Consider the following 26429-nt stretch of genomic DNA (forward strand, 5'->3'; position numbering starts at 1 on the left):
AGGTTAATACTGGCACAGTCTCAGAGTTTTGCCAAAAAGAGTTGTTTACAGAAGGCACTACTCCTGTTTTTCTTTTAATTTGTCCTTGAACAGGGACCAAAGCATCCTCCACTTGAAATGGCATGAGGTCATTAGACAACATTCAGTCAAGTAACAATCAACTGTGGAGGATATCTGGAAGGATCATTGGTCTTAGTTCCTGCTCTCACAATTATTTTCTCTTAGAAAAAAGAATATACCTGAAGCAACCACAGAATAATTTACAAGAGCACGTAAGTGCTGAGTTATGCCTGCGTTGCACAAGGGTTTGGGGAGTGGAAGCCAGGGTGTTGTGGGCTAAGGAGGTGGTCAGGACAGTTTCATGGAGAATGTTGGGTTGTAAAGGATGGAGTTGGGGGACAGCTATTCCAGTCAGAGGAGCTGTTAGGAGGGAAAACTCCACTTTACTGGGAATGGAGGGAGCAGGTTGGCTGTGGTAGGAAATTAGATCAGCTGGGTGGGTGAGGCCAATGGAATTGGGGGTGGGTGGTGGGGAGGGATGCAGAGATAGGCAGAGGAGTTGGCTTCAGGTGTTGAGCCTTGTGCCACTGCAGATCCTGATGGAGGGGACGTCAAGGGTCCAGGAATGAATCCTGGACACCTACTGTTGACTTGTTTCAAGTTATAATCTCTGAACGATTATGAAATGGGGGTGAAACAAGTCACTAAATGTGATCAAACCTATTAGTTTTTTGTGCTTCTGATAGAAGGAACCAGAGCTCTGCTTGGTTATGTGGTTAGTAGGCTAGCTGTGGTGAATCAGTTTTGCTTTATTGAAATTCAGCATGTACCATGTTGCTCAACTATAAGACAATTCCAAATATCAAACTCCTCCATTTTTCCTATTAAAAAGGACAAAAAAAAAAAAAAAAAAGGTTTGGTCCACTTGAAAATATGTGTATTTTTTTTAATGTTAATTTTTTTTGTTTTTTTGAGAGAGAGAGACAGAGTGCAAGTGGGCGGGGTGGGGGATGGCAGAGAAAGAGAGGGGGACACAATCTGAAGCAGGCTCCAGGCTCTGAGCTGTCAGCACAGAACCTGACATGAGGCTTGAACTCTAGAACCACAAGATCATGACCTGAGCTGAAGCTGGACACTTAACCGACTGAGCCACCCACGCGCCCTGAAAATACGTGTACTTTTAAGTATGTAGGTGAACATATCGAATGCCTACTTGCAAAATTTACATTTTAAATTTAGATACATGTACCTATTTAGAATCACATCCTTTGTAAAATCACAGTAGTTTAGAAATAGTGTTTTTCCTCTTTATTTATAAAAAATTTTTCTCCAAAATCTTCACATACGTTTTTGCCCTTAGTATTTTTATCTTGCTGGAGGCACATTTTGGATCAACCAATGTATTTTTCCAGACCACATTTTCAGGTTTTTGAGATAAATCCCTTTTGATTATGGGTAAGAATAATTTTATCCCAAGTTACAACTACCCAATTTTGTAACAGTAGAATTCTTTTACAATGTGTCCCGTAGGTGTATATCTGTGATCACTGCAACTCAGCTACTATTTACTTTTTAAAATGATCTTTAAAAGGGTTTACAGTGGGCGCTTAGTGTGAGTTCGTAGCCTCAGGAATAATTGCTAAATCTGTGCTTAATTTGTCATCTTTCCTTGGTACCATCAGCTTATTTTTGATAAGCAGCCCAAACCAGACCTTGACTGAGGTTGTTTTAGGCTGATACACCAACCCCAACTGGTATTTTGTATTTAAAATAAAGGGATTGGGAGGACTTCTTATAGGAAGAGGTACATTGTAAGGATTGCTTATAAAATGACTTCTTTTTCCTGAGGGTTTTTTTTTTTTTTTTTTCGAGAAATCCTGGCCTTATATTCAATCTAATAATTCTTTCACTCACTGTATCTGCAGCATCAGCATGAGTCTCAGGCAGCAAATCTGCTTTTTGGAAGGGTCCTCCTCTGGGAGAGAGGGAGAGATGTGGAAGAAGGGGCTTGATAGTCCATGATATGAAAGTTAGTGCACCATTAGACCGGCTTTGGATGGAAGCCGTGGAAGACAAAGTACCAAATGCATTAGTTGGTTTTTACCACTTATCCATGAATGGAGAGTATTCTGTGCTTCTGAATGGCTTTTTTCTGTCTGGCATTATTTTGGGGCTCCTAACAGTTACCAAGCCAAGTTCTTTAGGACTCAAAACATAAATATCTATTTATGGCTTCTGGGACCATAGTTCTTAGATATGAAATAAGCAGATGCACCAGAAGGTGAGCACTCAATTCTTTAGATCTTAAGGATCCCCTTCGTTTGTTTGTTTATTTACTTATTATTTTTCTTTGACTTAAGCTTTTACTTCATGTGCCCATAACAGAAAGCAACAGTACTGAGGAAATGGAACTGTGGACACCAGCAGTAACCAGAGAACTAGGGACTGGGGAAAAGGTTGAACCAGCAGACCTCAAAGAATGGGGGCTGTGGGCTGATTCCAAACAAAGGGAGACTTGCAGCTGCCACCAGTAGTTCCCCGCATGGAATCTGAAGACGGAACCAAGGGCTGGGGTTTAGAAGTTACTGCAGATTGGCTCATAGCAGGCCCTGTGCACACCGCCGGTAACATCCAGTCTGGATTAAGCCAGCAGACTCCATTAATGGAGACTGTGGACTGGAGCTAGGGAAGGGATTCCGACGTGGAATTGCGGATTGAACCAAGGGCTAAGGACTGGAGCTAGACTGACCAGTAACCCTAGACGGGGAAGCCAATCAGATGGGGAGCTCCACGGAGAGGAGCCTGCCAGTGGCCCTCAGGAATGGTGAGAAAGACCATGAACTCAAAAGGGCTTGCAGGGCACCACACCTGTGCTTCTCATTGTCTCCTCATGCCATCACAGGTTTTTCTTTGGATCCCACCTGATCTGGTAAAAACCGCAATTCAGCTGAATAAATTTGAAGATCTAATTGGCTTTATTAAACAATTCATTAATTGGGCAGCATCCATTCCAGCAGGTAGAAAGGAACTCCAAAGAGCTACAGAAAGGGAGAAGTTTTTAAAAGTAGAACAAAGAAGTCATACACAGAAAGAAAGGTTTATTTTGGGCAGTCACCCTTTCCATGGCCACGTCCATGGAGAGGCCCCATGTGACAAGTTACCTTATTGGCACTGACCAGAAAATGCTTGACTGGTTAAGATTACGTTTCTAGGGGAGGTTGAAAGTGCAGTTAGGTTAGATGATTAAGCCCCAGGTTGGCGACATGGCCTAGCATAAGTGACTTTATTTGGGCCTGTGGTTTTCTTTTTAACACAGTTGTTGATTTTTAAGATCTATTCCCCTCTTCTTGGACAACTGAGCTACTTCTAGATTTTGGATATTAGCTGCTGTCAATGCTACATCCTTGTAGAAGTCTTTTTGTGAGCATATATTTTCATTTCTCTTGAGGAGAGACCTAAAAGTGGAATTGTTGCATCATGCGGTGGGTGTATGCTGAGTTTTATAAGAAACTGCTGGCCTTTTCCAGAGTGGTTGTACATTTTATACCCTCACCCACATTGTATAATAAGAGCGCTGGTTGCTCCACAACTTGCCAACATTTGGTGTTGTTGGTTTTTTCAACTTTAGTGACTCTGCTGGTGGGTGTGGGTGGTGTTGTGTTCTTTTTGTTTGTTTGTTTTTATTTTTGTTTTTAAAAAATGTTCATTTATTTTGAGAGAGTGCTTTCGCACGTGAACGAGGGAGGGACAGACAAAGCCGGGGGGGAGGGGGAGAGAGAGAGAGAGAGAGAGGGAGAGGGAGGGAGAGAGAATCCCAACCAGGCGACAGAGCCTGATGCGGAGCTCGATCTCTCAAACTGTAAGATCATGACCTGAGCCGAAACCAGCTGAGCCATACAGGCATCCCAATAGGTAGTATTATGAGGAGAAAAATTACTTGTGACACTTGTAAAAGGAAGTCTGTATTCAAGACTTTATTACCATGGTGATGTTTGTGGTAGGGGAGAGAGATTGGGCTCAACTCTGAATACAAGGGAAAGTGGGAATTTATAGTCAGGGAGCAAGCTGGAGGGATTGGTGGATGGAAACCTACTAAGAGGACTCGTCAGGAGAAAGAAATTCTAGCTAACCCAATTTAGCAGGATTCCTCCTCAAGGCAGGCCAGGGTAAGCAGACATCACTGGGGGACAGTGGAGGATGAGGAACCCAGTCAGATACTGAGGATGACCAGATAATAAGGATCGGGGATTCATAAGAGATGAATCACCGGGTTCTACTCCTTAAGTCAAGACTACACTCTATGTCTTGGCAATCAAAAAGAATGAAATCTTGCCATTTGCAACTACGTGGTTGGAACTGGAGGGTATTATGCTAAGCGAAATTAGTCAGAGAAAGACAAATATCATATGACTTCACTCATATGAGGACTTTAAGAGACAAAACAGATGAACATAATGGAAGGGAAACAAAAATAATATAAAAACAGGGAGGGGGACAAAACAGAAGAGACTCATAAATATGGAGAACAAACTGAGGGTTGCTGGAGGGGTTGTGGGAGGGGGTATGGGCTAAATGGGTAAGGAGCATTAAGGAATCTACTGAAATCATTGCTTTACTATATACTAACTAATTTGGATGTAAATTATAAAAAATAAATAAATTATTAGATTAAAAAAAAGACTACACTGTGTTAACTTCAGAATTAAAAAAAAAAAAGGATGGGGGATGCTGGCTAAACCAATTTGTAGGATTCTTGCTAAAATGGGGTGAGGCAAAGATGGCCACAGAAGTACAAAAGTCAAGGCCAGGTTAGGATATGGATGCATTGTATATGTGTCTGCAAATGTATTTATCTTTTCAAAAATCTTTCTTATGCTTGGATAAAGTAGTCATGGTGAAATTTGGGTATTAAGTGTTTTGTTTTGTTTTGATCCTTAATCACGTCATCCAACATTTTATTATAAAAAATATTAAGTATACAGAACAGTTGATAGCATTTGTTTACCCTCTACCTAATTTCTGTCATATAGATGATTAAAGGATTTATTTTATTTTATTTTATTTTATTTTATTTTATTTTAAGTTTATTTATTTATTTTTGAGAGAGAGCAAGCAGGGGAGGGGCAGAGAGAGAGAAAGAGAGAGAGAATCCCAAGCAAGCTCCACACTGTCAGTGCAGAGCCCAACACAGGGCTGGATCTGAGCCAAAATCAAGAGTCAGACACTCAACCAACTGAGCCACCCAGGCACCCCCTCCTCAAGATTCTATGTCTTTGTGTGTGTGTGTATGTGTGTGTGTGATTTGAATTAGTCAAAGTTACTTTTTTTTTCCAGGCTATTTAAAAATTTTGAAGAGCTAATCCCTTAAAACTAAATCTTCTGGTGACTAATCCTGGTGACGTTTCTTGTAACGTTTCATATAGCAATGTTTCTGAAACAGATCAGATGCTTTACGCCGTCATCCTCCTCCCAAAAGAGTCATATCACTTTCATTAACATGGTCATGAACTGTGCGCCCTGTGCCCAAGGGAGATGAACCTATGGGCCCTTTGCTATTTATGCAAAAGAAAATTATCTGTTGTTATGTGGCTGTTAATCAGCCTTTGTATTGTCCCTGTTGGTAACTGCCTTGCCTTTTGGGGTTCTCATGCTGAAAGGAGAGATTGACTAGAATAGAATAGTCTGTTCCTTTGGGGTAGAAAGGAAGTGTGGAAATCCAAGATAAAGTGAGAGTTCAGGGAAAGTGGGCACGCTTCAGCATCCCTATGCAGTATTGAAGCTGATTTTTTTTTTTTTAATTCTGATTTGAGAACTATATATTCAGAGTTTTCATGACTGAGGTAACTTTGGTTTTTTTTTTTTAATAGTTAATGTCATTTTTCCTGTATTTAAAGTGAGGATTTTGATAAAATTTTTAAAAGGAACTTGGTTATAGATCTTGCCTGTATATATTAAACTGTTGTTAGGACTGCTTCCCTTAATTCTATCCCAAAGGCTAAATTTCTAAATCTCCTAATGTGTTGGAGGTCCCCAAGACTACCCCTAGTTGATTCACTACAGGGATTCAGAGAATTCAGTATATAGGTTGTACTCGTGGTTATGATTTATTACAGCAAAAGCCTACAAAGCGAAATCAGCAAGTGAAAGGCTCACAGGGTGAAGTCTGGAGGAAACCAGACACAAGCTTCCAAGAGTCCTCTGCCAGTGGAGTCACACAGGACGTGCTTCATTTCTCGGGCATCAAATTGTAACAACACATGCAAAGTGCTGTCTACCAGAGAAGCTTGTTAGATACTTGGGGCTCATGGTTTTTAGTGGGGGTTCGTCACATACATACCTTCTGCTCAGCACGTCTCCACATTCCAGACTCCCAGAAAGAAAGTAGCTGTTCAGCATAAACAAGATTGTGTATGCAGTTTCGGGACAGTGAGCCACTCATCAGTTCTGGGAATGGTGGGGAGTGTCTCCAAATTCAGGTTTCCAGACAGCATCCAAGGGTCAACCTTTCAAGCTGGACTTTCTAAGGATAGCAGCCTCAGGCCTGCTATGGTAATGCCTTTGTATACAAATAGCTTATCTGCTTTCCTTCTGCTACACAAATCAGAGCAAAGAATGCTTACGTCTTCTCGGTAACAAATTTACTCAGATTTTATATAACACTTGGCAGGCTATGTGGGGAGAAGGGAAGGCAAAAAAGGATGTTGCATGTTGTGGAGATTACTTTGATTTTTCTCTACACCAGATGAGTTCTTTATTAAGCAGGCTCCACGCCCAGCATGGAGCTGATGCGGGTCTTGATCCCATAATCGTGATATCATGACCTAAGCCGAAATCAAGAGTCGGATGGATGCACGACCGACTGAGCCACCCAGGCGCCCCCTCAGATGAGTTCTTTTTAATTTCTATATTAATCCATTACTGTTTGTCAAAACATTTGCAGGCTAATTGCTAAGCATTATTTTTAAAGTTGTACTCTAGGGGTGCCTGGGTGGCTCAGTTGGCTAAGTGTCCGACTTCGGCTCAGGTCATGATCTCGCGGTTCGTGGGTTTGAGCCCTGCATTGGGCTCTGTGCTGACAGCTCACAGCCTGGAGCCTGCTTCAGATTCCGTGTCTCCCTCTCTCTCTGCCCTTCCCCTGCTCGTGCTGTCTCTCTCTGTCTCTCAAAAATAAATAAACGTTAAAGTTGTACTCTAGAAACCATACTGTGAGCTCTAGCGATCCTTTTCTAAGATATACCAGTTCCTAAAGACAACACATAGACTGGGAGTAAATTTTTGTAAATCATGTGTTTGATAAGGGATTGTGTTTAGAATATATAAGGAATTATTACAGCTCAGTAATAAAAGGACAACAATAATAAAAAAAAAAGAATGAAGTATCTGAATAGGCATTTCTCTAAAGAAGATATACAAATGGCCAATAAGCCCCTAAAAAGATAGTCAACATCATTAGCCATCAGAGAATTGTAATCAATGAAACATTGCGTCACAGCCACTAGGATGGGTATAACCAAACCCACAGAGAATAACATGTGTTGGGGGGGCGCCTGGGTGGCTCAGTCGGTTAAGCGGCCAACTTCGGCTCAGGTCATGATCTCGCGGTCCGTGAGTTTGAGCCCCGCGTCGGGCTCTGTGCTGACAGCTCAGAGCCTGGAGCCTGTTTCAGATTCTGTGTCTCCCTCTCTCTGACCCTCCCCCGTTCATGCTCTGTCTCTCTCTGTCTCAAAAATAAATAAACGTTAAAAAAAAAAATAACATGTGTTGGTAAGGATGTGAAGAAAGTAGAACACTCATACATTGCCTGTGGAAATGTAAAATGGTATTCCTGCTTTGGAAAACAGTCTAGGGGCACCTTGGTGGCTCAGTCAGTTAAGCATCCAACTCTTGGGCTCAGGTCATGATCTCACAGTTTGGTTCAAGCTCCTCATCAGGCTCTGCACTGACAAGTGAGAAGCCTGCTTGGGATTCTCTCTCCCTCTCTCTGCCCCTCCCCTCTGGCACTCTCTCTCTCTCTCTCTCTCTCTCAAAATAAATAAGTAAACTTTAAAAAAACAGACAGCCTAACAGTTACTCAAAGAGTTAAACCTAGAGTTACCATATGATCCAGTCATTCCATGCCTTAGGTCTCTGCCTGTATCTAAGTAGAAATGAAAACATATGTCCATCCAAAAACCCGTATAAGAATGTTCATAGTGACTTTATTTGTAATAGTCCCAAAGTGGGAACACAACTCAAATGCCCATCAACTGATGAATGATAAACTAAATGTGATATATCCATAAAATGGAATTTTACTTGGCAATAAAAAGAAGTGAAGTAATGGTCCATGCCACAACATGGATGAAGCTTGGAAACATGCTAAGTGAAAGAAGACAGTCACAAAGGACTGTATATCATGTGATTACATTTATATGAAATATCCAGAATAGACAAATCCATAAAGATAGAAAGTAGATGGGTGGTTGACAGGGGCTGGGGAGGGTGGAGGGTTGGGGGTGACTGTTGATGGGTGCAACATTTCTTTCTTGGGTAGTGAAAATGTTCTAGAATTGATTGTGGTGATGGATGCACAACTCTGTGAGTGGACCAAAAGCCATTGAATCATGCACTTTAAGTAGATGAATCGAATGATGTGTGAATTATATCTCAATGAAGCCATTAGGAAAATATGCCAGTTCTTGGGTGCTGGGTGGCTTAGTCGGTTAAGCATCTGCCTTTGGCTCAGGTCACGATCTCACAGTTTGTGGGTTTGAGCCCTGCGTTGGGCTCTGTGCAGACAGCTCAGAGCCTGGATCCTGCTTCAGATTCTGTGTCTCCCTCTCTCTGCCTCTCCCCCACTCACACTCTGTGTCTTTCTCTCAAAAAAAAAAATAAACATTAAAACAAATTTTTTTTCAAAAAGAAAAATATGCCAGTTTTTTTTTTGTTTTTTTTTTTTTTTTTTTTTTTTTTTTAGCATTTATTCATTTTTGAAAGGCAGAGAGACAGAGCATGAATGGGGCAGGGGCAGAGAGAGAGGGAGACACAGAATCTGAAGAAGGCTCCAGGCTCCAAGCTGTCAGCACAGAGCCCAACGTGGGACTCGAACTCACAGACTGTGAGATCATGATCTGAGCTGAAGTTGGCCACTTAACCGACTGAGCCACCCAGGCGCCCCAAAAAATATGCCATTTCTTTTTTTTTTAACGTTTATTTATTTTTGAGACAGAGAGAGACGGATCATGAATGGGGGAGGGTCAGAAAGAGTGGGAGACACAGAAACTAAAACAGGCTCCAGGCTCTGAGCTGTCAGCACAGAGCCCAACGCGGGGCTCGAAATCATGGACCGCGAGATCATGACCTGAGCTGAAGTCGGACGCTAAACTGACTGAGCCACCCAGGCACCCCAAAAATATGCCATTTCTTAAGAGAAGATAAAGGGAATTGTTATTTGTCCATTTTTATGAACAGCTGACCTATAACACTCAGGTATTTATTAGAATTCATAACTTAGATTTTCAGGCATGAGTTCGTTACTAACTGCATTGGAATATCACTTGTTCATTCTGCAGAAGAGTGATTAGGAAATCCGAAGAGAAATGACACTGTGTTGGGAATATTTTAAGCACTTTCTGCTTTATGTCTGTCAGGTGTCCAAGTTTAGCGATAAACCTCCATTTTCCTCATCTAGTACTTGGCTGCTGTGTTGTACTAGGGGGAGCTGAGGTGGGTCTCTTGGCTGAATGCTTTTCTTCCTAGGGGTCTCAATGTCAGAATGCTAAGGAAGTGATCCATTTGCCCTGAAATATTACTAAGTTGTATGGATTTGTACTGGGGTAAAGGAAATGAGTTTTCCTCCCACTTGGTTTTGTTTCATTCAGAACTCATCAATTCACTTAGCTCTAACAGTATGTTGTAGGCAAATCTTTATGATCTTACTGACGTATGTTTTTTGTATATTTTTCTGTCCCTTTCAGCTTATAGGCAAATACCAAAGTATATCCTAAAACCAAGTATAAATGATTTGAGACTGGCTGCCATTTTAGATGATTCACATCAGCGCTCCCCTCCTCATCACAAATAATTCTTGCACACACGTCAAGGGACTAGATGCTCTAACTCGGTGGATGATTTGGAAATAAAGAATACATTTTGAAATTCCCAGAGAGGACATTATTATGTATCTTGAAATCTCAATGAGGACATGCCTCACTACAAAGAACAGGGATGCCAGTGAAGGAGAAACCCTGTATCCTGTTAACCAATCCACTCCTGCATTGCTGGACCCTTTCCTTACAGAAGTTGAACTGTGTGACCGTGTTGTGATAGGTCTTCAGGGGAAACAGGGGATCCGCTTTTTTTTGTGACCTGATTTTCCGAGATCCTTCATGTTCTGGGACTGTGGAGTCCTTTCTGTGACTTAGGACCAATGACCAGATGTGCTGTTTCTTTGGTGTTTCAGTGATCGATGATGTTCTTGTAAATCCCTTAGGGAATTTTAATACTGTTCAATCTGTATTTAAACGGTTCGATCTGCCAATAAGGAGTATGACCCTTGGCAGGAATTAATTTTATATTTGTGAATGGCCAGTTAAGTGAACACCTAAAGAACTTCATAGAACAGGTGAGCGTAAATCTCTCAAGCAAAATGCCTTGTCTGCTCCCTAAGTAACTGATGCCAGTGTGCCAAACTCCAGAACTGCCATTAGTTTGGATATTTGGATGGTTTACTTCAGAAGTTGATTATAATGCCAGCCTGGTATAGATCATTCTCTGTTTCTTCTGTCCTGAGCCTGTCACCCTGCCGAGTCCCTGTTTCTAGTCTTACAGTATCGTGAAGTACAAAACCGCACCAGGCAACTGCAACCAATGGGCATTTGTGGCAACAGGAAGAAAAAGTTGATAGAGGCTCATTGGTATTTGTTTTCTCTCTCTCCCATCTCCTGCGTTCTTACCAGGCAAAAGTAGAAGAAAAGATCCAAGACGTCTTCAGTTCTTACAAGTTCAACCACCTTGTACCAAGGTAAGCATTTAGGAGTTTGAGGGGATCTGGGAGAACACCCCCTCCTCTGTGAGTCTTTCTTCTTTCCTCCATGATGAGCCTGTTCAACCTGGGGGATAAGTCTGCCATGAGATGGGTTTCTTGACCTTGTAGTGCCCTAGGTAAGCATGTGACCCCAAGCCCTTCCTCTGTTAGCGGTTTAGAGGAGATGCTCCCCTCAAGCTGAGCCAGCCTGTGTTATGTGGGGGTACCCCTCAAGGCCTGAACTCTGAGCTCTGAAGATGGGGAGAGGAAATTCATGTTTCTGCTGCTCAGTTGTGACCTGCTACTCTGGTGGTTTTCTTTCTCGGATTATGCTTTGAAACAGACGTAGAGCCCAAGGGGGCAGCAAAGGATGGATTCTCTTGATGTATGCTGTGATCTGATGGGAGGATGGGCCGAGCTGCGCCTTCTCCCAGCCTGGCCCCTGTTGCTAAGCGTGCAGCTGCTCCCAGGGATTCAGTTTCTGGGGAGAAAATAAACAGTGCCTTTTTGCTTTCCTTGGCACTTAGCAAGTTAAAGTTTTCTAAGCAATTTGATGTCAGAGATTCCAAAAAGGGGATTATAAGCAGAAACTTATTAGTTAAGTTGAACCTTTATTTTCTCTTGTTTCTAGCTTATACCGTATTACACTAGAGCTTCCTGAGGTTCTTGCCTCCCTTTATTTGCATGCCTCTTCCTGTCACGGGTTGTTCCTCTAGAACCGGACTGTATCGCATTTCCAGCCATCAGGATGGATCAGTAGTCTGAAGCTGTGTGTGGCCATCATTTTACCTCAGTGACACAGCATGCTGTCTGGACCACCTCTGGGCCAAGGCGAGCGGGGCTGCTGGCTGATTGGCTGTAGGGAGCGGAGGGCAGGTGCCCCTGCCCAAGCCCCTGCGCCTGGGTGCCTTCACTGACTGAAGCGTGACACGTGGTTCTAGCCTGAGTGAACCTTGTGGCTTTTATTCCCCACCATTGTAGTTTGCCACTATTTCCTTGAAAAAGAGATTTTCTTCTGCAAGTTCTGATGAGCCAAGGCAGAAAATCATTGGAAAAGGCAAACTGGAAAAAAGGGAAAGGCAGGTAGGAAGGTTATCTTTGTTTTTCTTCCCTGGGAAAAGAAAGAGGGAAATTACCAACTAATGAAAGGAGCGTTTTCCCGAACTGCTAAACTAAATCTCTGTGTTAACCTAAAGGTCAGGCCTCAATAAATGAATGCCACAGCTGGAGATTAGGAAATGAAGCTCATTTGTTTAGACAGCTCGGGGGCTGAAACTAATATAACATAGTATGTCACCTCTACTTAAATAATAAAATTTTTTAATTTTTTCTTAAACCTTTATTTTTATTTTTGAGAGAGAGAGACAGAGTGCAAGCAGGGGAGGGACAGAGAGAGGGAGACAGAATCCGAAGCAGGCTCCAGGCCCTGAGCTGTCAGCACGGAGCCTGATACGGGGCTCGAACTCAGGAGCCGTGGCATCCTGACCTGAGCTGACATCAGACGCTTAACCGACTGAGCCACCCAGGTGCTCTCCCCGCCCCCCCCCCCCCCCACTTTTTAAAAAATTTTTTTAATCCAAAGATTTTTTTAAAGTAGGTTTTTAAAAACATTTATTTTCTTCCAGATTTTTATTTAAATATGGTTTCTATCTTAGAATAATCTCTTAAGATACATTAAATGGAAAAATAAAAATACAGAAAAATATATGAAGTAATCTACCATTTGTGCTAAAGATACAGCAGAGTATTTTTACAGAAAAGTAAATAAACAGCTGAAGGGGGCAGGTAGGCACCAACTCTGCCCAGTCCAGGGGAGGCTTCCCCAGAGGCGGAGGGACTTGGTGGTGGTGAGGGGCGTGATTGCTTTCGGTGGGTCTTTGTGTTTAGCAGTTGCTTCCCCGGTGACTCACCTGATTGGGCTGAGTCTCTGTCTACTGTCTAAGGCTCTGTGCACACATACATGTCCCCAGGGTCCCCAAAGGGACCTTTGATCATTTGACATCCCTTTCCACCCACCATCAGAATAGAGCCCTGGGACTTTTCTTTTATTCTGAGGGGGAATGGGAGGTTACATAGTCTGGAAGGAAGAAGTTGTGTTTTGGAAGTGGTTGTGGAGGACAATAAAAAACATTAAATCCCCTGAATTCAGAGGTCTTAGGTCAGGTGTGGGTGGAAAACAAAAATGTTCCTCTTGGGTTTGGATCCTCTTAAAAAGAGAATATATCAGGGCTCTGGGTTTATTTCAGGAATCTGACATTTCCCATTTTGTCATTGTTGCCTCTAAAAATGAGTGTTTTAAAGGATGCCAGTAAACATTTCATTATGTCACAGCACGCTAATTAATGTTAGAGATGTTACATATTTTGCTGAATGGCTGAGTGAATGTGGATATAAATCAACATATCGATAGAAGGCTAAAGCCAGATATCACATCCTAGAACAAACTTCTAGGATGAAAGAATAAACCTGAAAATTTAGCAAATTTTTAAAATATTCTCACAATTTCAATATTCAGCGTTTTAGATGTCAAATGTAAAAAGCGTGACACAATGCAGGAACAAAGCTTCTTTTTTAGCTGAGCTGAATATTCTGTTATTAGCAATAAATCTAAACGGCATGGCTTGTTTGTCTTTGAGGCTATGATACCGATCCGTGTGATAGAATCGCACACACACTCAGGACCACTGACCACGCACAGGTCCAGGGATGCTAGGAATGATGCTGAGGGAGACATTTGCCTATTGAACCTTCCAGTGCCACAGCCAGATATCTACCAGATTTGGCTGAAGTTCAAGGCTGAAGCTGAATGTTGATCCATCCTACAATTATTCCCTATTCTATAAATGATTTCCCTCCTTCTCTAAAACTGTGAAACCTGCATCCTGTCCTGGAGTGAGATGCTTTCAACACTTTTGTTTGCCAGTAGCCTGCTTTCCCGTGAAAGTTAATTTTTCATTCCCCGTGGTTATTCTCACTATTCCACACACTTGTGAATTTACTCTTTTCCACTTACTACATTAGCTTTAGTGAGAAATCTGAGATGCATCAACTAAGCACACATACACACACACACACACACACACACACTCTCTCTCTCTCTCTCTCTCTCTCTCTCTCTCTCTCTTTCTCACACACACACACACACACACACACACACACACACACACACACATATATTCACATGTAATTTTCCTCTTGGGAAACAGGGTGGTCAAGGCTGACCCAGGTCCTGCCCGTACTGGGCTCTCAGCCTCATGGGGCAGGTAGCCATTAAACAAACAAATGCAAATACAGAATTACCAATGGGGTGAGTGTCAAAGAAGGGAATTGGAGGCTCTGAGAGAAGAACAGAGAGGATGTATTTTAGGTTGGGAAGTTAGGGAATGTGTCTGAGTCTATTCCATCTGCTACAACAATTTACCATAGACTGAGTGGTTTAAACAACAAACATTTATTTTTAGGGCTGGGAAGCCCAAGATCAAAGCAGCAGCAGATTTGATGTCTGATGAGGGCCCACTCCCTGGTTATAGATGACCATCTTTTTTATGTGTCCTCACGTGAGGAAGGGGTGAGGGAGCTCTCTGGACCCTCTTTTATAGGGTCACTAATCCCTTCATGAGGCTCCACTCCTATGACCTAATCACCTCCCAGAGATGCCACTTCCTAATACCATCACACTGGGGATTAGGATCTCCACCTGAATTTTGAAGGGTCACGAACATTCAGTCTATAGCAGAAGGCCTCTCAAAGAAAGTGGCTCTCAGGATGAGACCCAGAGGGAGAGTAGGAGTTGGTCAGTTTGGGAGGTGGTCGGAGTGTTCCAGGCAGAGGGAACAGCATTAGCTGGAGTCCTGAGACTGCAAAGAAAAGGGCACAAAGAAGGCAGTGTGACTGGAGCTTGGTGAGGGCATGAGTTGAGGTTGGAGAGAAGTAGGTAGAGGCACATCACGAAGGGTCTTGAAACCCAATGGGATTCAAGCCATAGTAAGAAATTATGTTGTATTTACAATATACAATTACATATATTTCTAAGTTCCTTTTTGGACAGCGGAACTGGACTCCCAATATCTTTAACATGTTTACTTACTTGATCATTTCTCTTGTGTGTCCCCATCTCCTGTCCCCCTCTGCACAGCCACACAGATGGCCCTCTCATCCACTTGGATTCCCTGCCCCGCCGCCCCACTCCTGCACAGAGCCTGTGTTGTTCTGCTTCACCTAATTGCACGGGTTTAGGGCTGACTTATTGAGGAAGGAAAGGGAAGGAGCCCTAGCTTTTCGGTTTTAACTTGTTACACAGAAAAGATTTTTGGAAGAGGTGAATTGAGAATAAAGGAATGGCAAGGGTATTAGTTTGTTAGGGCTGCTATAATGAAATGCTGCAGACTGGGTGGCTTAAACAACAGAAATTTATTTTCTCACCGTCTTAGAGGCTGGAGGTCCAAGATCAAGGTGCCAGCAGGGGTGGTTTCTCCTGAGGTCTGTCTCCTTGGCTTGTAGGTGGCCACCTCCTCATTTCGTCCTCACGTGGCCTTTCCTGTGTATGCTCCTCCCTCGTGTCTCTTCCTCTTCTTATAAGGTCACCAGACCTCATTTAACCTTAAATACTTCTTGTTGTTTTTTCAAGTTTGTTTATTTATTTTGAGAGAGACAGAGACAGCACAAGTGGGGGAGGGGCAGAGAGAGAGGGAGAGAGAGAGAATCCCAAGCAGGCTCCACGCTGTCAGTGCAGAGCCTGGTACGGGGCTTGAACCCACGAAGCCATGAGATCATGACCTGAACTGAAACCAGGAGTCAGATGCTTAACTGACTGAGCCACCCAGGTGCCCCCTTAAATACCTCTTTAAAGACTGTGTCTCCAAATACAATCATACTAGGGGTTAGGGATTCAACATATGAATTTTGGGGGACACAGTTGAGTGCAAAACAGTAAGGCTCTTATACAATTTGTGGCTGGCCAAAAGAAGTTGGATATATGACCCTTTAATTTAAAACAATCATAAGCCTCAGAGAAGTTGAAATTCAGTCAATTAGCATTGTGGCCCTTGAAGTTCTATATAAACCAAGAAACCCTTTTTTTTTTTCCTTCAAATGTTTATTTTTGAGAGAGAGAGAGAGAGAGAGAGAGAGAAAGAGAGAGAGGGCGAGTGAGCGCGCAGTCAGGGGAGGGGCAGAGAGAGAGAGAGAGAGGGAGAGACGGAACCTAGTGCAGGCTCCAGGCTCTGAGCTGTCAGCACAGAGCCCAATGTGGGGCCTGAACCCACGAACCATGAGATCATGACTTGAGCTGAAGTCGGATGCTTAACTGACTGAGCCACCCAGGCACCCCAACAAAGAAACCTTTTGCAAGATTTTAGAGTAATCTATACATATCGGCATTAGCATGTATGTGGGTGCATGCCTGTGTGTGTGTATTTATGATTAAGTGGACAAAAATGAAAGAGAGTAGTTTCCCTGGTGGAAATGCTTTCCGCATAGAATTCCTCTTTTCCTGCATGTGGCTGGTCTTCAGATAAAACAAGCCAGAGGAACTTATCAGTTCCCTCCTGGTAGGGCTGCTAGGGCCTGGCTGTGAGTGAGGGTCAGCTAGGAGGGCGCTGTGGGGGAACCTGCCCACAGGGGCCAACCCAGTGCTGCATAAAAGGTGAGTGAGACTCCCTTCAATTAGGTGTTTCTGGGCATGTGAGGTTCCAAGTGTCCAGAGGCAGGATCCTGAAGAGTCAGTCAGACTCAGCAGGGAAGCATTTGCCCTTGAGGTCTTTCGTTTTATAGTGACTGAAAGGCCCCTTGCTTGTCAAGTGAGGAGTGCTGAGAAGACAAGGAAAAGAGTTTCTTCTCCAGGCTTCCTGTTTTCCCAGGAAGAGGAGGGATTTACTTAGGTGCGCGCTTAGGTGCCTAGTTGGGCTCTCTCAGAATCCTCAGTCCCACCATGAAGGTCAGCTTTGGCCGGCGGGTCTCCTCAGCACGGTGGGTGTGAGCATGAGCGAGAGCTGACCGCTGAGCCAGTCTAGCCGCCCCTCTCCTTGCTGTCTCTGAGTGAACCTGAACTCCCCTGGAGGTTTATCATTCTTTTAAGTTGAAGGGACATATATCCAGGGAGAACAGTCTCATTAGGTCCATCGGAAACTGTCCTTACGGTGCCTTTATTCTTTCTTCTGTTCATTTGACAAACAGATGTTGAGAGCCTGCGCTGTGCTGGGCACAGGTGCTGAAGCCAGGTGTGAGCTCTCCTCGGAGTTACACGGATCGGAGTGGGGAGGCCTACTGACCGGGGAATCGCAGTACACGCATCCCTTTCTCACCTGGCCCCTTTCCCCCGCATTGTGCTCAGGGTCACAGACCCTTCTTTACAGGAGACCTTTAATGCTCTCTGGCCTCCCATTTCCGAATGAGGTGGCTGGTGATCTCTTCGGCTTTCCCTTCTCCCCTCGCTCTGTGGCTTAGCATCTCAAGGTATTTGGCGTATTCAAATTCCTGTGACTGTTTCTTCAACAGAAGAGGGCTGACCTGTAGAAAACCCCACTGTGAGTCAGTCCTTTCCGAGTTAGAAATTGGGCGATCTGCCTCCACTTTCTGTATTTGCCCCCACCTGGCTTGGGGTTCTCCTCGCCTGCACTCCATCCTGCCCCCCCCCCCCCCCCCAGCCTCTCGGCCTGGGCCAGCATGACTGTGAGCTGTTTCACCAGTTCCCTGGTCTCGTTCCTTTCCTTCTCGTCCCACCCTCCTGATCCTTCCCATGGCATCCGTCTCCCTGCTTCTGCTGAAGGGTCCCGTTGAGATTTCCAAGGAGCAAAGTGCTGTGACGGCGCCTGCCGTGTGGCTTCACCAGAAGTGGTCCCACCCGCTCCAGTGAGGCCTTCACTACCTCCGCGCGCTCCTCTTATCCTCACCTCTTGTACGTTTCCTAACACGTTCCCCCAGTGGCCAAGCCACAACTCTCCCCTGCTCCTGCCCCTGACTCCTGAGAACTCCAGGTTGTCCCGCATGAGTTTCCTCCCCCCTCCCCCACTTCCAAGTCCTGTGTTTGTCTAATGTCACACTCTCATGATGTCTGTCTCTGAGAATGGAGCGTCCTTCCTTATTGCCAGACTCTCCTAGACTGCGCACCTAAGCAAATCCCTCCTCTTCCTGGGAAAACAAACAGGAAGCCTGGAGAAGGAACCCAGAACTCTCCACCCCAACCCTCCTCCCTCTTCGTTGGGGGTCTTTGCTGGTGGATTTTCTCTGGGCTCTTGCATCTTCAGCATCTTGGCTCTCAAGCATTTTTTACCTCTTCTGTGGCTGAACCACTTGCCTTCCCCCCAGTGCCCCATCAGGCTGCCACTCTGTTGTCTTTCTCCCCCCCCCCCGCACCCCCACACATACCACAGACACACTTAGATTGTGGGTTTGGTTTCCTGTCACTAGTCTTACCCCACCCCAGCCCATTCAGCCTGCTGCCACTCCTGCCATCTAGAAAATGCAGATCTGACCATGTCTTTCCCATGCCTAAAATACTTCAGCCACTGCCTTAGAATTTTTTTACTTGGGGGGCACCCGGGTGGCTCAGGTCATGATCTCGAGGTTCGTGAGTTTGAGGCCCACGTCGGGTACCATGCTGACAGAAGCCTGCTTGGGCTTCTCTCTCTCTCTACCCCTTCCCCACTTGTACTTTCTCTTTCTCTCTCTCTCAAAATAACTAAACTTAAAAAAAAAAAAAAAGAATTTTTTTTTACTTGCCTTTTATTTTTTTGTAACAGCTTTGAGATACAATTCAGATATCGGATATCATATAATTCACCCATTTAAAGTGTACAATTCAGTGGTTTTTAGTCTATTGACAGGGTTGTGTAGCCATCACCACGGTTAATTTAGAACATTTTCATCGCGCAGAGAAATTCTGTCCCCCTTAGCTATCCCCCTCCCATCCCTCTGTTCCCAGCCAGCCCCTGGCAACCACTTCAGCTGTGGATTTGCCTCTTCTGGACATTTCGTATAAACAGAATGATACACTATGTGGTCTTTCTGTGTCAGCTTCTTTTACTTAGCATGGACTTTTCAAGGGCCATCTGATGCTTGAAGCACAGTGACTCCCATTTGCTCTTCGGTTTAAAGTCAAACTCCCCACGCATTTATAAGTCCTGCGTGGTCTGACGTACCTCTCGGTACGTACCTCTCCCGTCTGATTGCTCATGGCTCACTACCTTGTACATCTGCTCCCGCTGAACTGACCCTACACAAACGTGCCACATTGTTCCCTTCCTGAAGCGCCTGCCCCATCCCCTTCTTTTTGGCTGGCTAACTCATGTCCCGGGTCTCCTTCGTTTCTTTTTTTTTAAATTTTTTTTTTCAACGTTTTTTATTTTATTTTTGGGACAGAGAGAGACAGAGCATGAACTGGGGAGGGGCAGAGAGAGAGGGAGACACAGAATCGGAAACAGGCTCCAGGCTCCGAGCCATCAGCCCAGAGCCTGACGCGGGGCTCAAACTCACCGACCGCGAGATCGTGACCTGGCTGAAGTTGGACGCTTAACCGACTGCGCCACCCAGGCGCCCCTCCTTCGTTTCTTGACGTAGTGCTGTGTCCTTTGGGAAGTTAGTTCTGATCCTCTGTGCCTTCCTGTGTGCTGCCAGATCCCGTCAGGCTTTCTGTTTGTCGGATGGGGCCCCGGCTGCCAGTGGCTCATCGGTGTCCACCTCTGGACACAGGGCTGTAGCTCTGGGGAGCAGGGTCAGTGTCCACTGATCCGTGCAGGATGCTCGGCCCGCACAGAGTGGGCACTCCCTGAGTCCTGACCCTTGGAGCTCCTTGAAAGAGAAAGTGAGTCTGTCCTTCTCTTCTTCTTTGTGATCTGGAATCTGCTCTCTCTGCTCCCTGAACTCTCCTAAGGTCACCAGCCACTTTATCGTTTGTTCTCTTTTTCCTCAGTCTTGCCGCGTCATCTGCGACTGTTAAATACCTCCATGGAGGTCTCTCCTCCTGTTTCACCTGGGACACAACATTGCCTTTGTCCTCCTCCCACATATGCAGCGTTCTTTAATTCTCTCCTCTGGCTCCTCAGCCTCTGAGCCCTTAAAGATGGGTTCTCCCCCAGTTCAGCATACAGATTTTTCTCTCTGCTTTGTCCTCTACTCCTGCAGCCTCACCTGTCACCTGCATGCAGGTAAATGACTCCTAGTCTGTCTGTGTCACTTGGAGCCTTCTCCTGAGTCTCACATGTGTTTCCAACAGTGCGACTGACGTCCTCACCCACATAGACTTCCCGTGCCATACAGCCCCCCTGCCCGTGGGTCACCATGGTGTTAAGCCCCGAGTGCTCTAAGGACTTCTACTCTGGTAGATTCTTGGCACCCGCCTTACCCAGTGTTCCCACCTCATCTCTCTCCATGCTTAGTGCTTTCACTCAGTCTCCTTTGTAAACACATGTTGAACGCCTACTGCTGCCAGATAATTTTTCTAAAAGCTTAGTTTTTTTCATTTTTTTTCTCAGCTCAAAGCCTTCAGGACTTCACCTTATACATGGCTAGAATGAAAAAGACAAGAAATAACAAGCATTGGTGAGGATGTAGGGGGAAAAGAACCCTACTGCACTGTTGGTGGGAATGCAAACTGATGCAGCCACTGTGGGAGACAGTATGGAGGTTGCTCAACATTTAAAATAAGAAATACCATATGATCCAGTAATTCCGCTACTGGGTATTTACCCAAAGAAAGCAAAAAAACTAATTTGAAAAGATATATGCATCCCTGTGCTTATTGCAGCATTATTTATAATAGCCAAGATACGGGGGCACCTGGGTGTCTCGGTTAAGCGTCCGACTTCGGCTCAGGTCATGATCTCGTGGTTCGTGGATTTGAGCCCCATGTCAGGCTCTGTGCTGACAGCCCAGAGTCTGGAGCCTGCTTCAGATTCTGTGTCTCCCTTTCTCTCTGTCCCTCCCCCACTTTTGTGCCGCCCCCAAATAAATAAACATTAAAAAAATTTATAATAGCCAAGATATGGAAGCAACCCTGAGTGTCCATCAATAGATGAATAGATAAAGATGTGGTATATATACATAATGGAATATTACTCAGCCATAAAAAAAAGAATGGGATCTTGCCATTTGCAACAACATGGATGGACCTAGAAGGTATTATGCTAAGTGAAATAAGTCAGACAGAGATATTGGTGATAGATGGTAGCTTCACTTGTGGTGAGCACAGCATAATGAATAAACTTGTTGAATCACTAGGTAATACACTTGAAACTGATGTTAACATTGTGTGCCAACTATGCTTCGATAAAAAAATAAACACAGTTGAAGTGGAAAAAAAAAAAAAGAAGAAGAAGAAAACCTCCAGGGTCTACCTCTGCCTACTAAAATTGAGTAGAAATTCCTTAGCTGGCATCCCAGACCCCTATAAAAGGGCTTGCATTGCCTTTTTGGCCATTTGTCCTTTATTCCTAATATTCAGGCCAGATTCCCCCACACCTCTTGCACACTTTATACCTGTGCTCCACCATACAGTGGCCGTTTGCCTCCCGCAGCTATTTAAACTTAAATTAACTAAAATGCAACAAAATTTGAAATTCATCTCCTCAGTCGCACTGGCACACTTCAATGCGCCCAGTAGCCGCTTGTGGCTGGTGGCTGCCTGTTGGACAGCACAGATACCGTTCCCATCATCGCTGACAAAGTTCTTTTGGACAGCACTCGTCTGAACCTGCTCGTTTCTTTTCCTTCTGGCTACCATCTCCTCACCCTCTCTACCGGTAAACATTTTTTTCCCTCTACCGTGGCCACCCGCCTTATACTCCTCTTCTTCCACACGACCTTTCCTGATCGTTCCTTTCTTAATGAGATGCCCCCAGCCCCTGGCTTTAGAGCCTTGGTAGTATTTTATCTGTTTCCTTCATGAAATCTACCCATTTGTCTTTTATATCGTAGCCACTTGTGTCTTTAAGTCATTTCCAGTACTGAACTGAGAGACTTTCTGAGGTGAAGACTACATTAATGGCTTTACTCTGAGCATGGTACGGTGGGAGTTCAATAAACAATTTTTGTTTTATTTTATTTTATTTTATTTTATTTTATTTTATTTTATTTTATTTTATTTTATTTTATTTTTTTAAGTTTATTTGAGAGGGGCATCTGGATGTCTCGGTTGAGCGTCCAACTTCAGCTCAGGTCATGATCTTGCAGTTCGTGAGTTCAAGCCCCTCATCAGGCTCTGTGCTGACAGCTCAGAGCCTGGAGCCTGCTTCAGATTCTGTGTCTCCTTCTCTCTCTGCCTGCCCCCCACTCAGGCTCTGTCTGTCTCTCTCTCTCTCTCAAAAAACAAAACCAAAACAAAAAAAAAACTCATTAAAGTTTATTTGAGAGAGAGCGTGCATGTATGTGAATGGGGGAGGGGCAGAGAGTGAGGGAGAGAGAGAGAGAGAGAGCATCCCAAGTAGACTCCGCACTGTCAGTGCAGAGCCTAACTTGGGGTTTGAACCCACGAACCATGAGATCATGACCTGAGCCGAATCAAGAGTCAGAAGCCTAACTGACTGAGCCACCCGGGTGCCCCAAACAATTTTGGAATGGATCACCTAGAAAACAGAACAGTTCTTTTTTAATTTGTGTTATCAGTAAGCACAGGGGACGTCTTGCCGTTCTGTTCTTTTTTCATTCCTTCTGTAATCACACAGGCCTCTTCTGTGAGACCAAGCGAGAAGTGTGGCCCCCTGCAGCCCCTGTCCTTTGCCCTGCTCATGCAGGTGGCCACAGGAGGCACATTCCACCTTACAGGCCAGTGTTGCTGACGTCAGTGCCAAGGAGAGCGGCTGGCTGCAGAATACGATTATGATCCCCTGGCCAGGGCAGTGGGTCAGCACGCAGGAGGTGGAATTTCAGGGAGGGAATAACAGACGCACAGCTGAGGGGCAGGCGGGGTATGAACGACCCACCTCGGAGAAGTGACCCCAGAAGAAATGACTGAAATGTCAGAGGCTAACCAAGTCAGGAAAGTGGTGAGGCTCAGATTGGAATTGCTTACAGGGTGGGGAGCCACAAGATGTGTGTTCACAGTGAAACCCTGCAGGAGCTTTCTGGACGGTTTGTCATCGCCTGGCCTGTGTATTCACTGTGGCTTTTCACTTAGCCCAGAGTCACCTACCATGAAGGAGAGGAACTCACCCAGAACATTTGCCAGCACGTTTTCAGATGTGTTAGGGACATTCAGGTGCTGGCCACCTCTCTCTGGTTTGGCTGTCCTTGGGAGCTGAAGGGGATGCTGGTTACGTACTTGGTGGTAGGGGGGTGGGGGATTGTCCCAAAGCTGGGAGTGTATGTGTGTGCACACGTGTTCTGTAGCAGGGTGGAGGTTTTCAAGCTCCATGTCTTTCCAGGCTTATTTTGCAGAGGGAGAAGCACTTCCATTACCTGAAAAGAGGCCTTCGACAGCTGACCGACGCCTATGAGGTAAGTATACTGCCCAGGAGCTCTGTCAGATGGTCAGCCAGATGGTCCTCCTTTTTTCTGTTGGAATGTAAAACACCCATCGGCCTGGCCTCCTGCAGAGTCACTCTTTGTACCACGTGGCTGTGGCAGGAAGTAGGTTCATGGGGAGTGGGGAGCCTGGGCCACAGGGCTGGGACTCCCACTTCTGAAAGGGCAGAACCAGGTCTCTTCCAGTCTTCTCCTTCCCACCCCCCCGCCACCCCCAACCCAAGGACAGAGCACCCTAGATGGGGTGGCGCTTTCTTGCACCGTTAGATCACAGTGAGGGGTTCTCGTGCTTTCTGCTGGATGCCCCTTGCCAGCTAGCTGAAAGGCAGTTACCTGTCCATCGCTAATCCTTTGCCCTATAAGCCGATCTAATTCCTATGCTGGCCAAAGGATCAGCATATAAATCCCAGCGAGGGCTAACACAGTTTAGCACTATAAAAATGCCCACGCTTAGAGTGCATTTTAAATCCCATTCCTCAGAGCTCTGGGGTTCTACCAAGGGGCCTCAGGGGAGGGCAGTGGTGGTGGAGGAGGTGGTGGGGGGAGGGTGTTGGGAAGGTGACAGGCAGAGGACAAATGTCAACAGAAGGGCTCCAGTCTTTCTGCCTTACTTTACACACAGCAGCCTTGCTTTTCATTTGCTTTTTATTTGGGGGTCTACATTTGATTATTTGCAGCAGGGATTGTCCAACTGAAATGCCGGTAGACCCAAGCAGGTAGCATAAATAAGAGAAGTGGGCGGGTGGGAGGGAGACTGAGGCAAACCAAAGGCCCTGTGCTTTTCCTGTGTTGCTGCCAGGTGCTGCTATCCAGGAACGCAGACCCAGGCTTGCCAGATCTTTCTCTCTCTCTCTCTCTCTCTCTCTCTCTCTCTTGCTTTTTTCAAATGAAGCCAGATTTCTGTGTGAATCTCCCAGTGCTTAAATGTTGCAACTAATTCTAATTAAAAAAACAACACACTACAGGGAACAAGCAGAACAGGTCCCGGGCTAGACCTGGCCTTGGCTCAACATTTTCAATCTTTGCTGTGAGTCTTCTGTAGTTAGGGTGCAGTCAGCCCTGATACAGTTAATACCGTACCAGGGAACAGTTGAACAGAGGGCTGAAAGCTTACCATGCCTTATCTCATTTAATCCTCACAGCTGCTAGGTGAGGTAGGTGAGTATTTCTTACAGATAAGGAAACAGGCCTAGGAAGATTAAGTCACTGCTCAAAAACACGTAACTGTAAGCGGAAGAGCTGGGACTGCCACCCAGACAGGCCAGAACCACACCACTTGCTCCCCAGGTGGCGGCCTCACCACAGCCAGAATGGTCAGCACATTTATGAGGAGGGCAGCTTGGGCCACTGGAAAGAGCACTGGTGTGGGAGTCCCAAAAACCTGACTTCCTGTCTCAGCTTTGACATTTGATGTCTTTGTAATCTGGGAAAAGTTCATCTCTCTGGACCTTATTTATATACTTTTAATCTGGAAAACTGGAATAATAATACTACCTGCCTGCCTAGCCTTGAATGCTCAGTACAGGTTTGTGGGTTGAATCATGATCCAAAGCTGTTCACATATGACCTTGGGAAGCCTTTCCCAGCCCCCCAGGCAGAATTAGGCTCTTCGTGTGCTCCCTCAGGACTCTGCTTCTGCCCATTACAGCATATACCGTTATTCAGGTACATGTATACATGTGATATGTGCCATCTTGTTCCGTAAAGCGATAAGGTAACTTGTGCTTAAATGCATCTGTCCAGAGCCCTCTTCCTCTGCAGATAAACACACACATTCTATACCCGAAGAACCTCAACAGTAGGAACTGAATTTTATTCATTATTTTGCCCGCAGTATCTAATGCAATGCTTGGCCCACACAAAGACATGCTAAATATTTGTTGAATCAATGAGTGAGTTAATCCCAGGAAATCCCTTTCTGAGAGTATATATCGACTTGGGTCTGCACTGAGAAGACAGCATCACTTAACTTCCTAGCATGTGGGCACTCCTCTGCTCAGCCTTCCTTAGGTGCCTGTCAGGGAAGGACCCAGTGGGGGCAAGGTAAACTTCTTTGTCCCATTGTCCTTTCTGCACACGTGTTCATTTCAGCTGCTGGCTGGGGCCACAAAGCAAAGTGTCCTTCATTCGTTTATTGTTCATAGGGTGCCTTCCTCCCCCTTTCTAAGCTGCTGGGGTGAGACAGATGTTGCCTTGTCAGCAGCATCTTGGAATGATTCTGAACGAGGGGTGTGTTTTCTCCCCTGTGCCTTTCACAGTGTCTGGATGCCAGCCGCCCATGGCTCTGCTACTGGATTCTGCACAGCTTGGAGCTACTGGACGAACCCATCCCCCAGATGGTGGCCACAGAGTGAGTCTGGCTTCAGGGAACCTGGGCTGTTCTCTGAAATTCTGTTTTGAGTTGGGGGGTTCCTTGTGTTTTGTTTCCGTTTTATTGATTTTGAATGAAAAACACATCATGCTACAAAGAAATCCTTGCCCTCCTCTTGACCCCAGTAACTTCCTGAATCTCCTCCACTCTAGAAGCCTATTGTGAGCTCGTGGGTAGAACAAGACTTTGAACTCCCAAGAGAAGGATTCTGGTTTCTTCTGTGGCCTTTTCTTTTGGCTCTTGCTCTGGTCTTGGAGAAAATTCTTCATCATCGATTCTGAGAGACGTGATTTTGCTAGAAAGTACAGTATGCATTTGAATAGCTTCTGTGAGGAAGCATGTGCCAAGCCAATAAGCAAAAATGCCTTTGCCTTTCATAAACACCTCCATAGGCATCCCCCTTCACCAGTGCCTGGGGGATAGTGTAGCTCTTGATGTCCTAGATGGGTTACACCCTTGGTGCCCAAATGCCTTGACTCGAATATTCTCAAACTTCTGATTTATGAGTAGAGATCTAAGCAACTAAGATTCTTCCCAAACTGTTCTGGGAATGAGTGTGGCACCTCATCCCTAGAAGCTCATCACAATTTATACTTT

At 45.1% G+C, this 26429-nt stretch overlaps 1 protein-coding gene across 2 annotated transcripts in view; it reads left to right on the forward strand.

Moving 5' to 3' along the window:
* The window catches only part of FNTB (farnesyltransferase, CAAX box, beta), a 66961-nt gene that overhangs the window by 4099 nt on the left and 36433 nt on the right, over positions 1-26429 (forward strand). The window contains exons 1-4 of one of the 2 annotated variants that reach the window (XM_042989904.1): positions 10938-11002; positions 20476-20542; positions 23362-23434; positions 25720-25811. In XM_042989904.1, the coding sequence (XP_042845838.1) occupies positions 20505-20542; positions 23362-23434; positions 25720-25811 (203 nt within the window). In that variant the 5' untranslated portion in view covers positions 10938-11002; positions 20476-20504. Of the gene's footprint in view, positions 1-10937; positions 11003-20475; positions 20543-23361; positions 23435-25719; positions 25812-26429 lie in introns of those variants that run through there. The other variant, XM_007095183.3, reaches the window with a different exon arrangement.

Source organism: Panthera tigris, chromosome B3 (assembly GCF_018350195.1).
Source record: "Panthera tigris isolate Pti1 chromosome B3, P.tigris_Pti1_mat1.1, whole genome shotgun sequence".
NCBI lineage: Eukaryota > Metazoa > Chordata > Mammalia > Carnivora > Felidae > Panthera > Panthera tigris.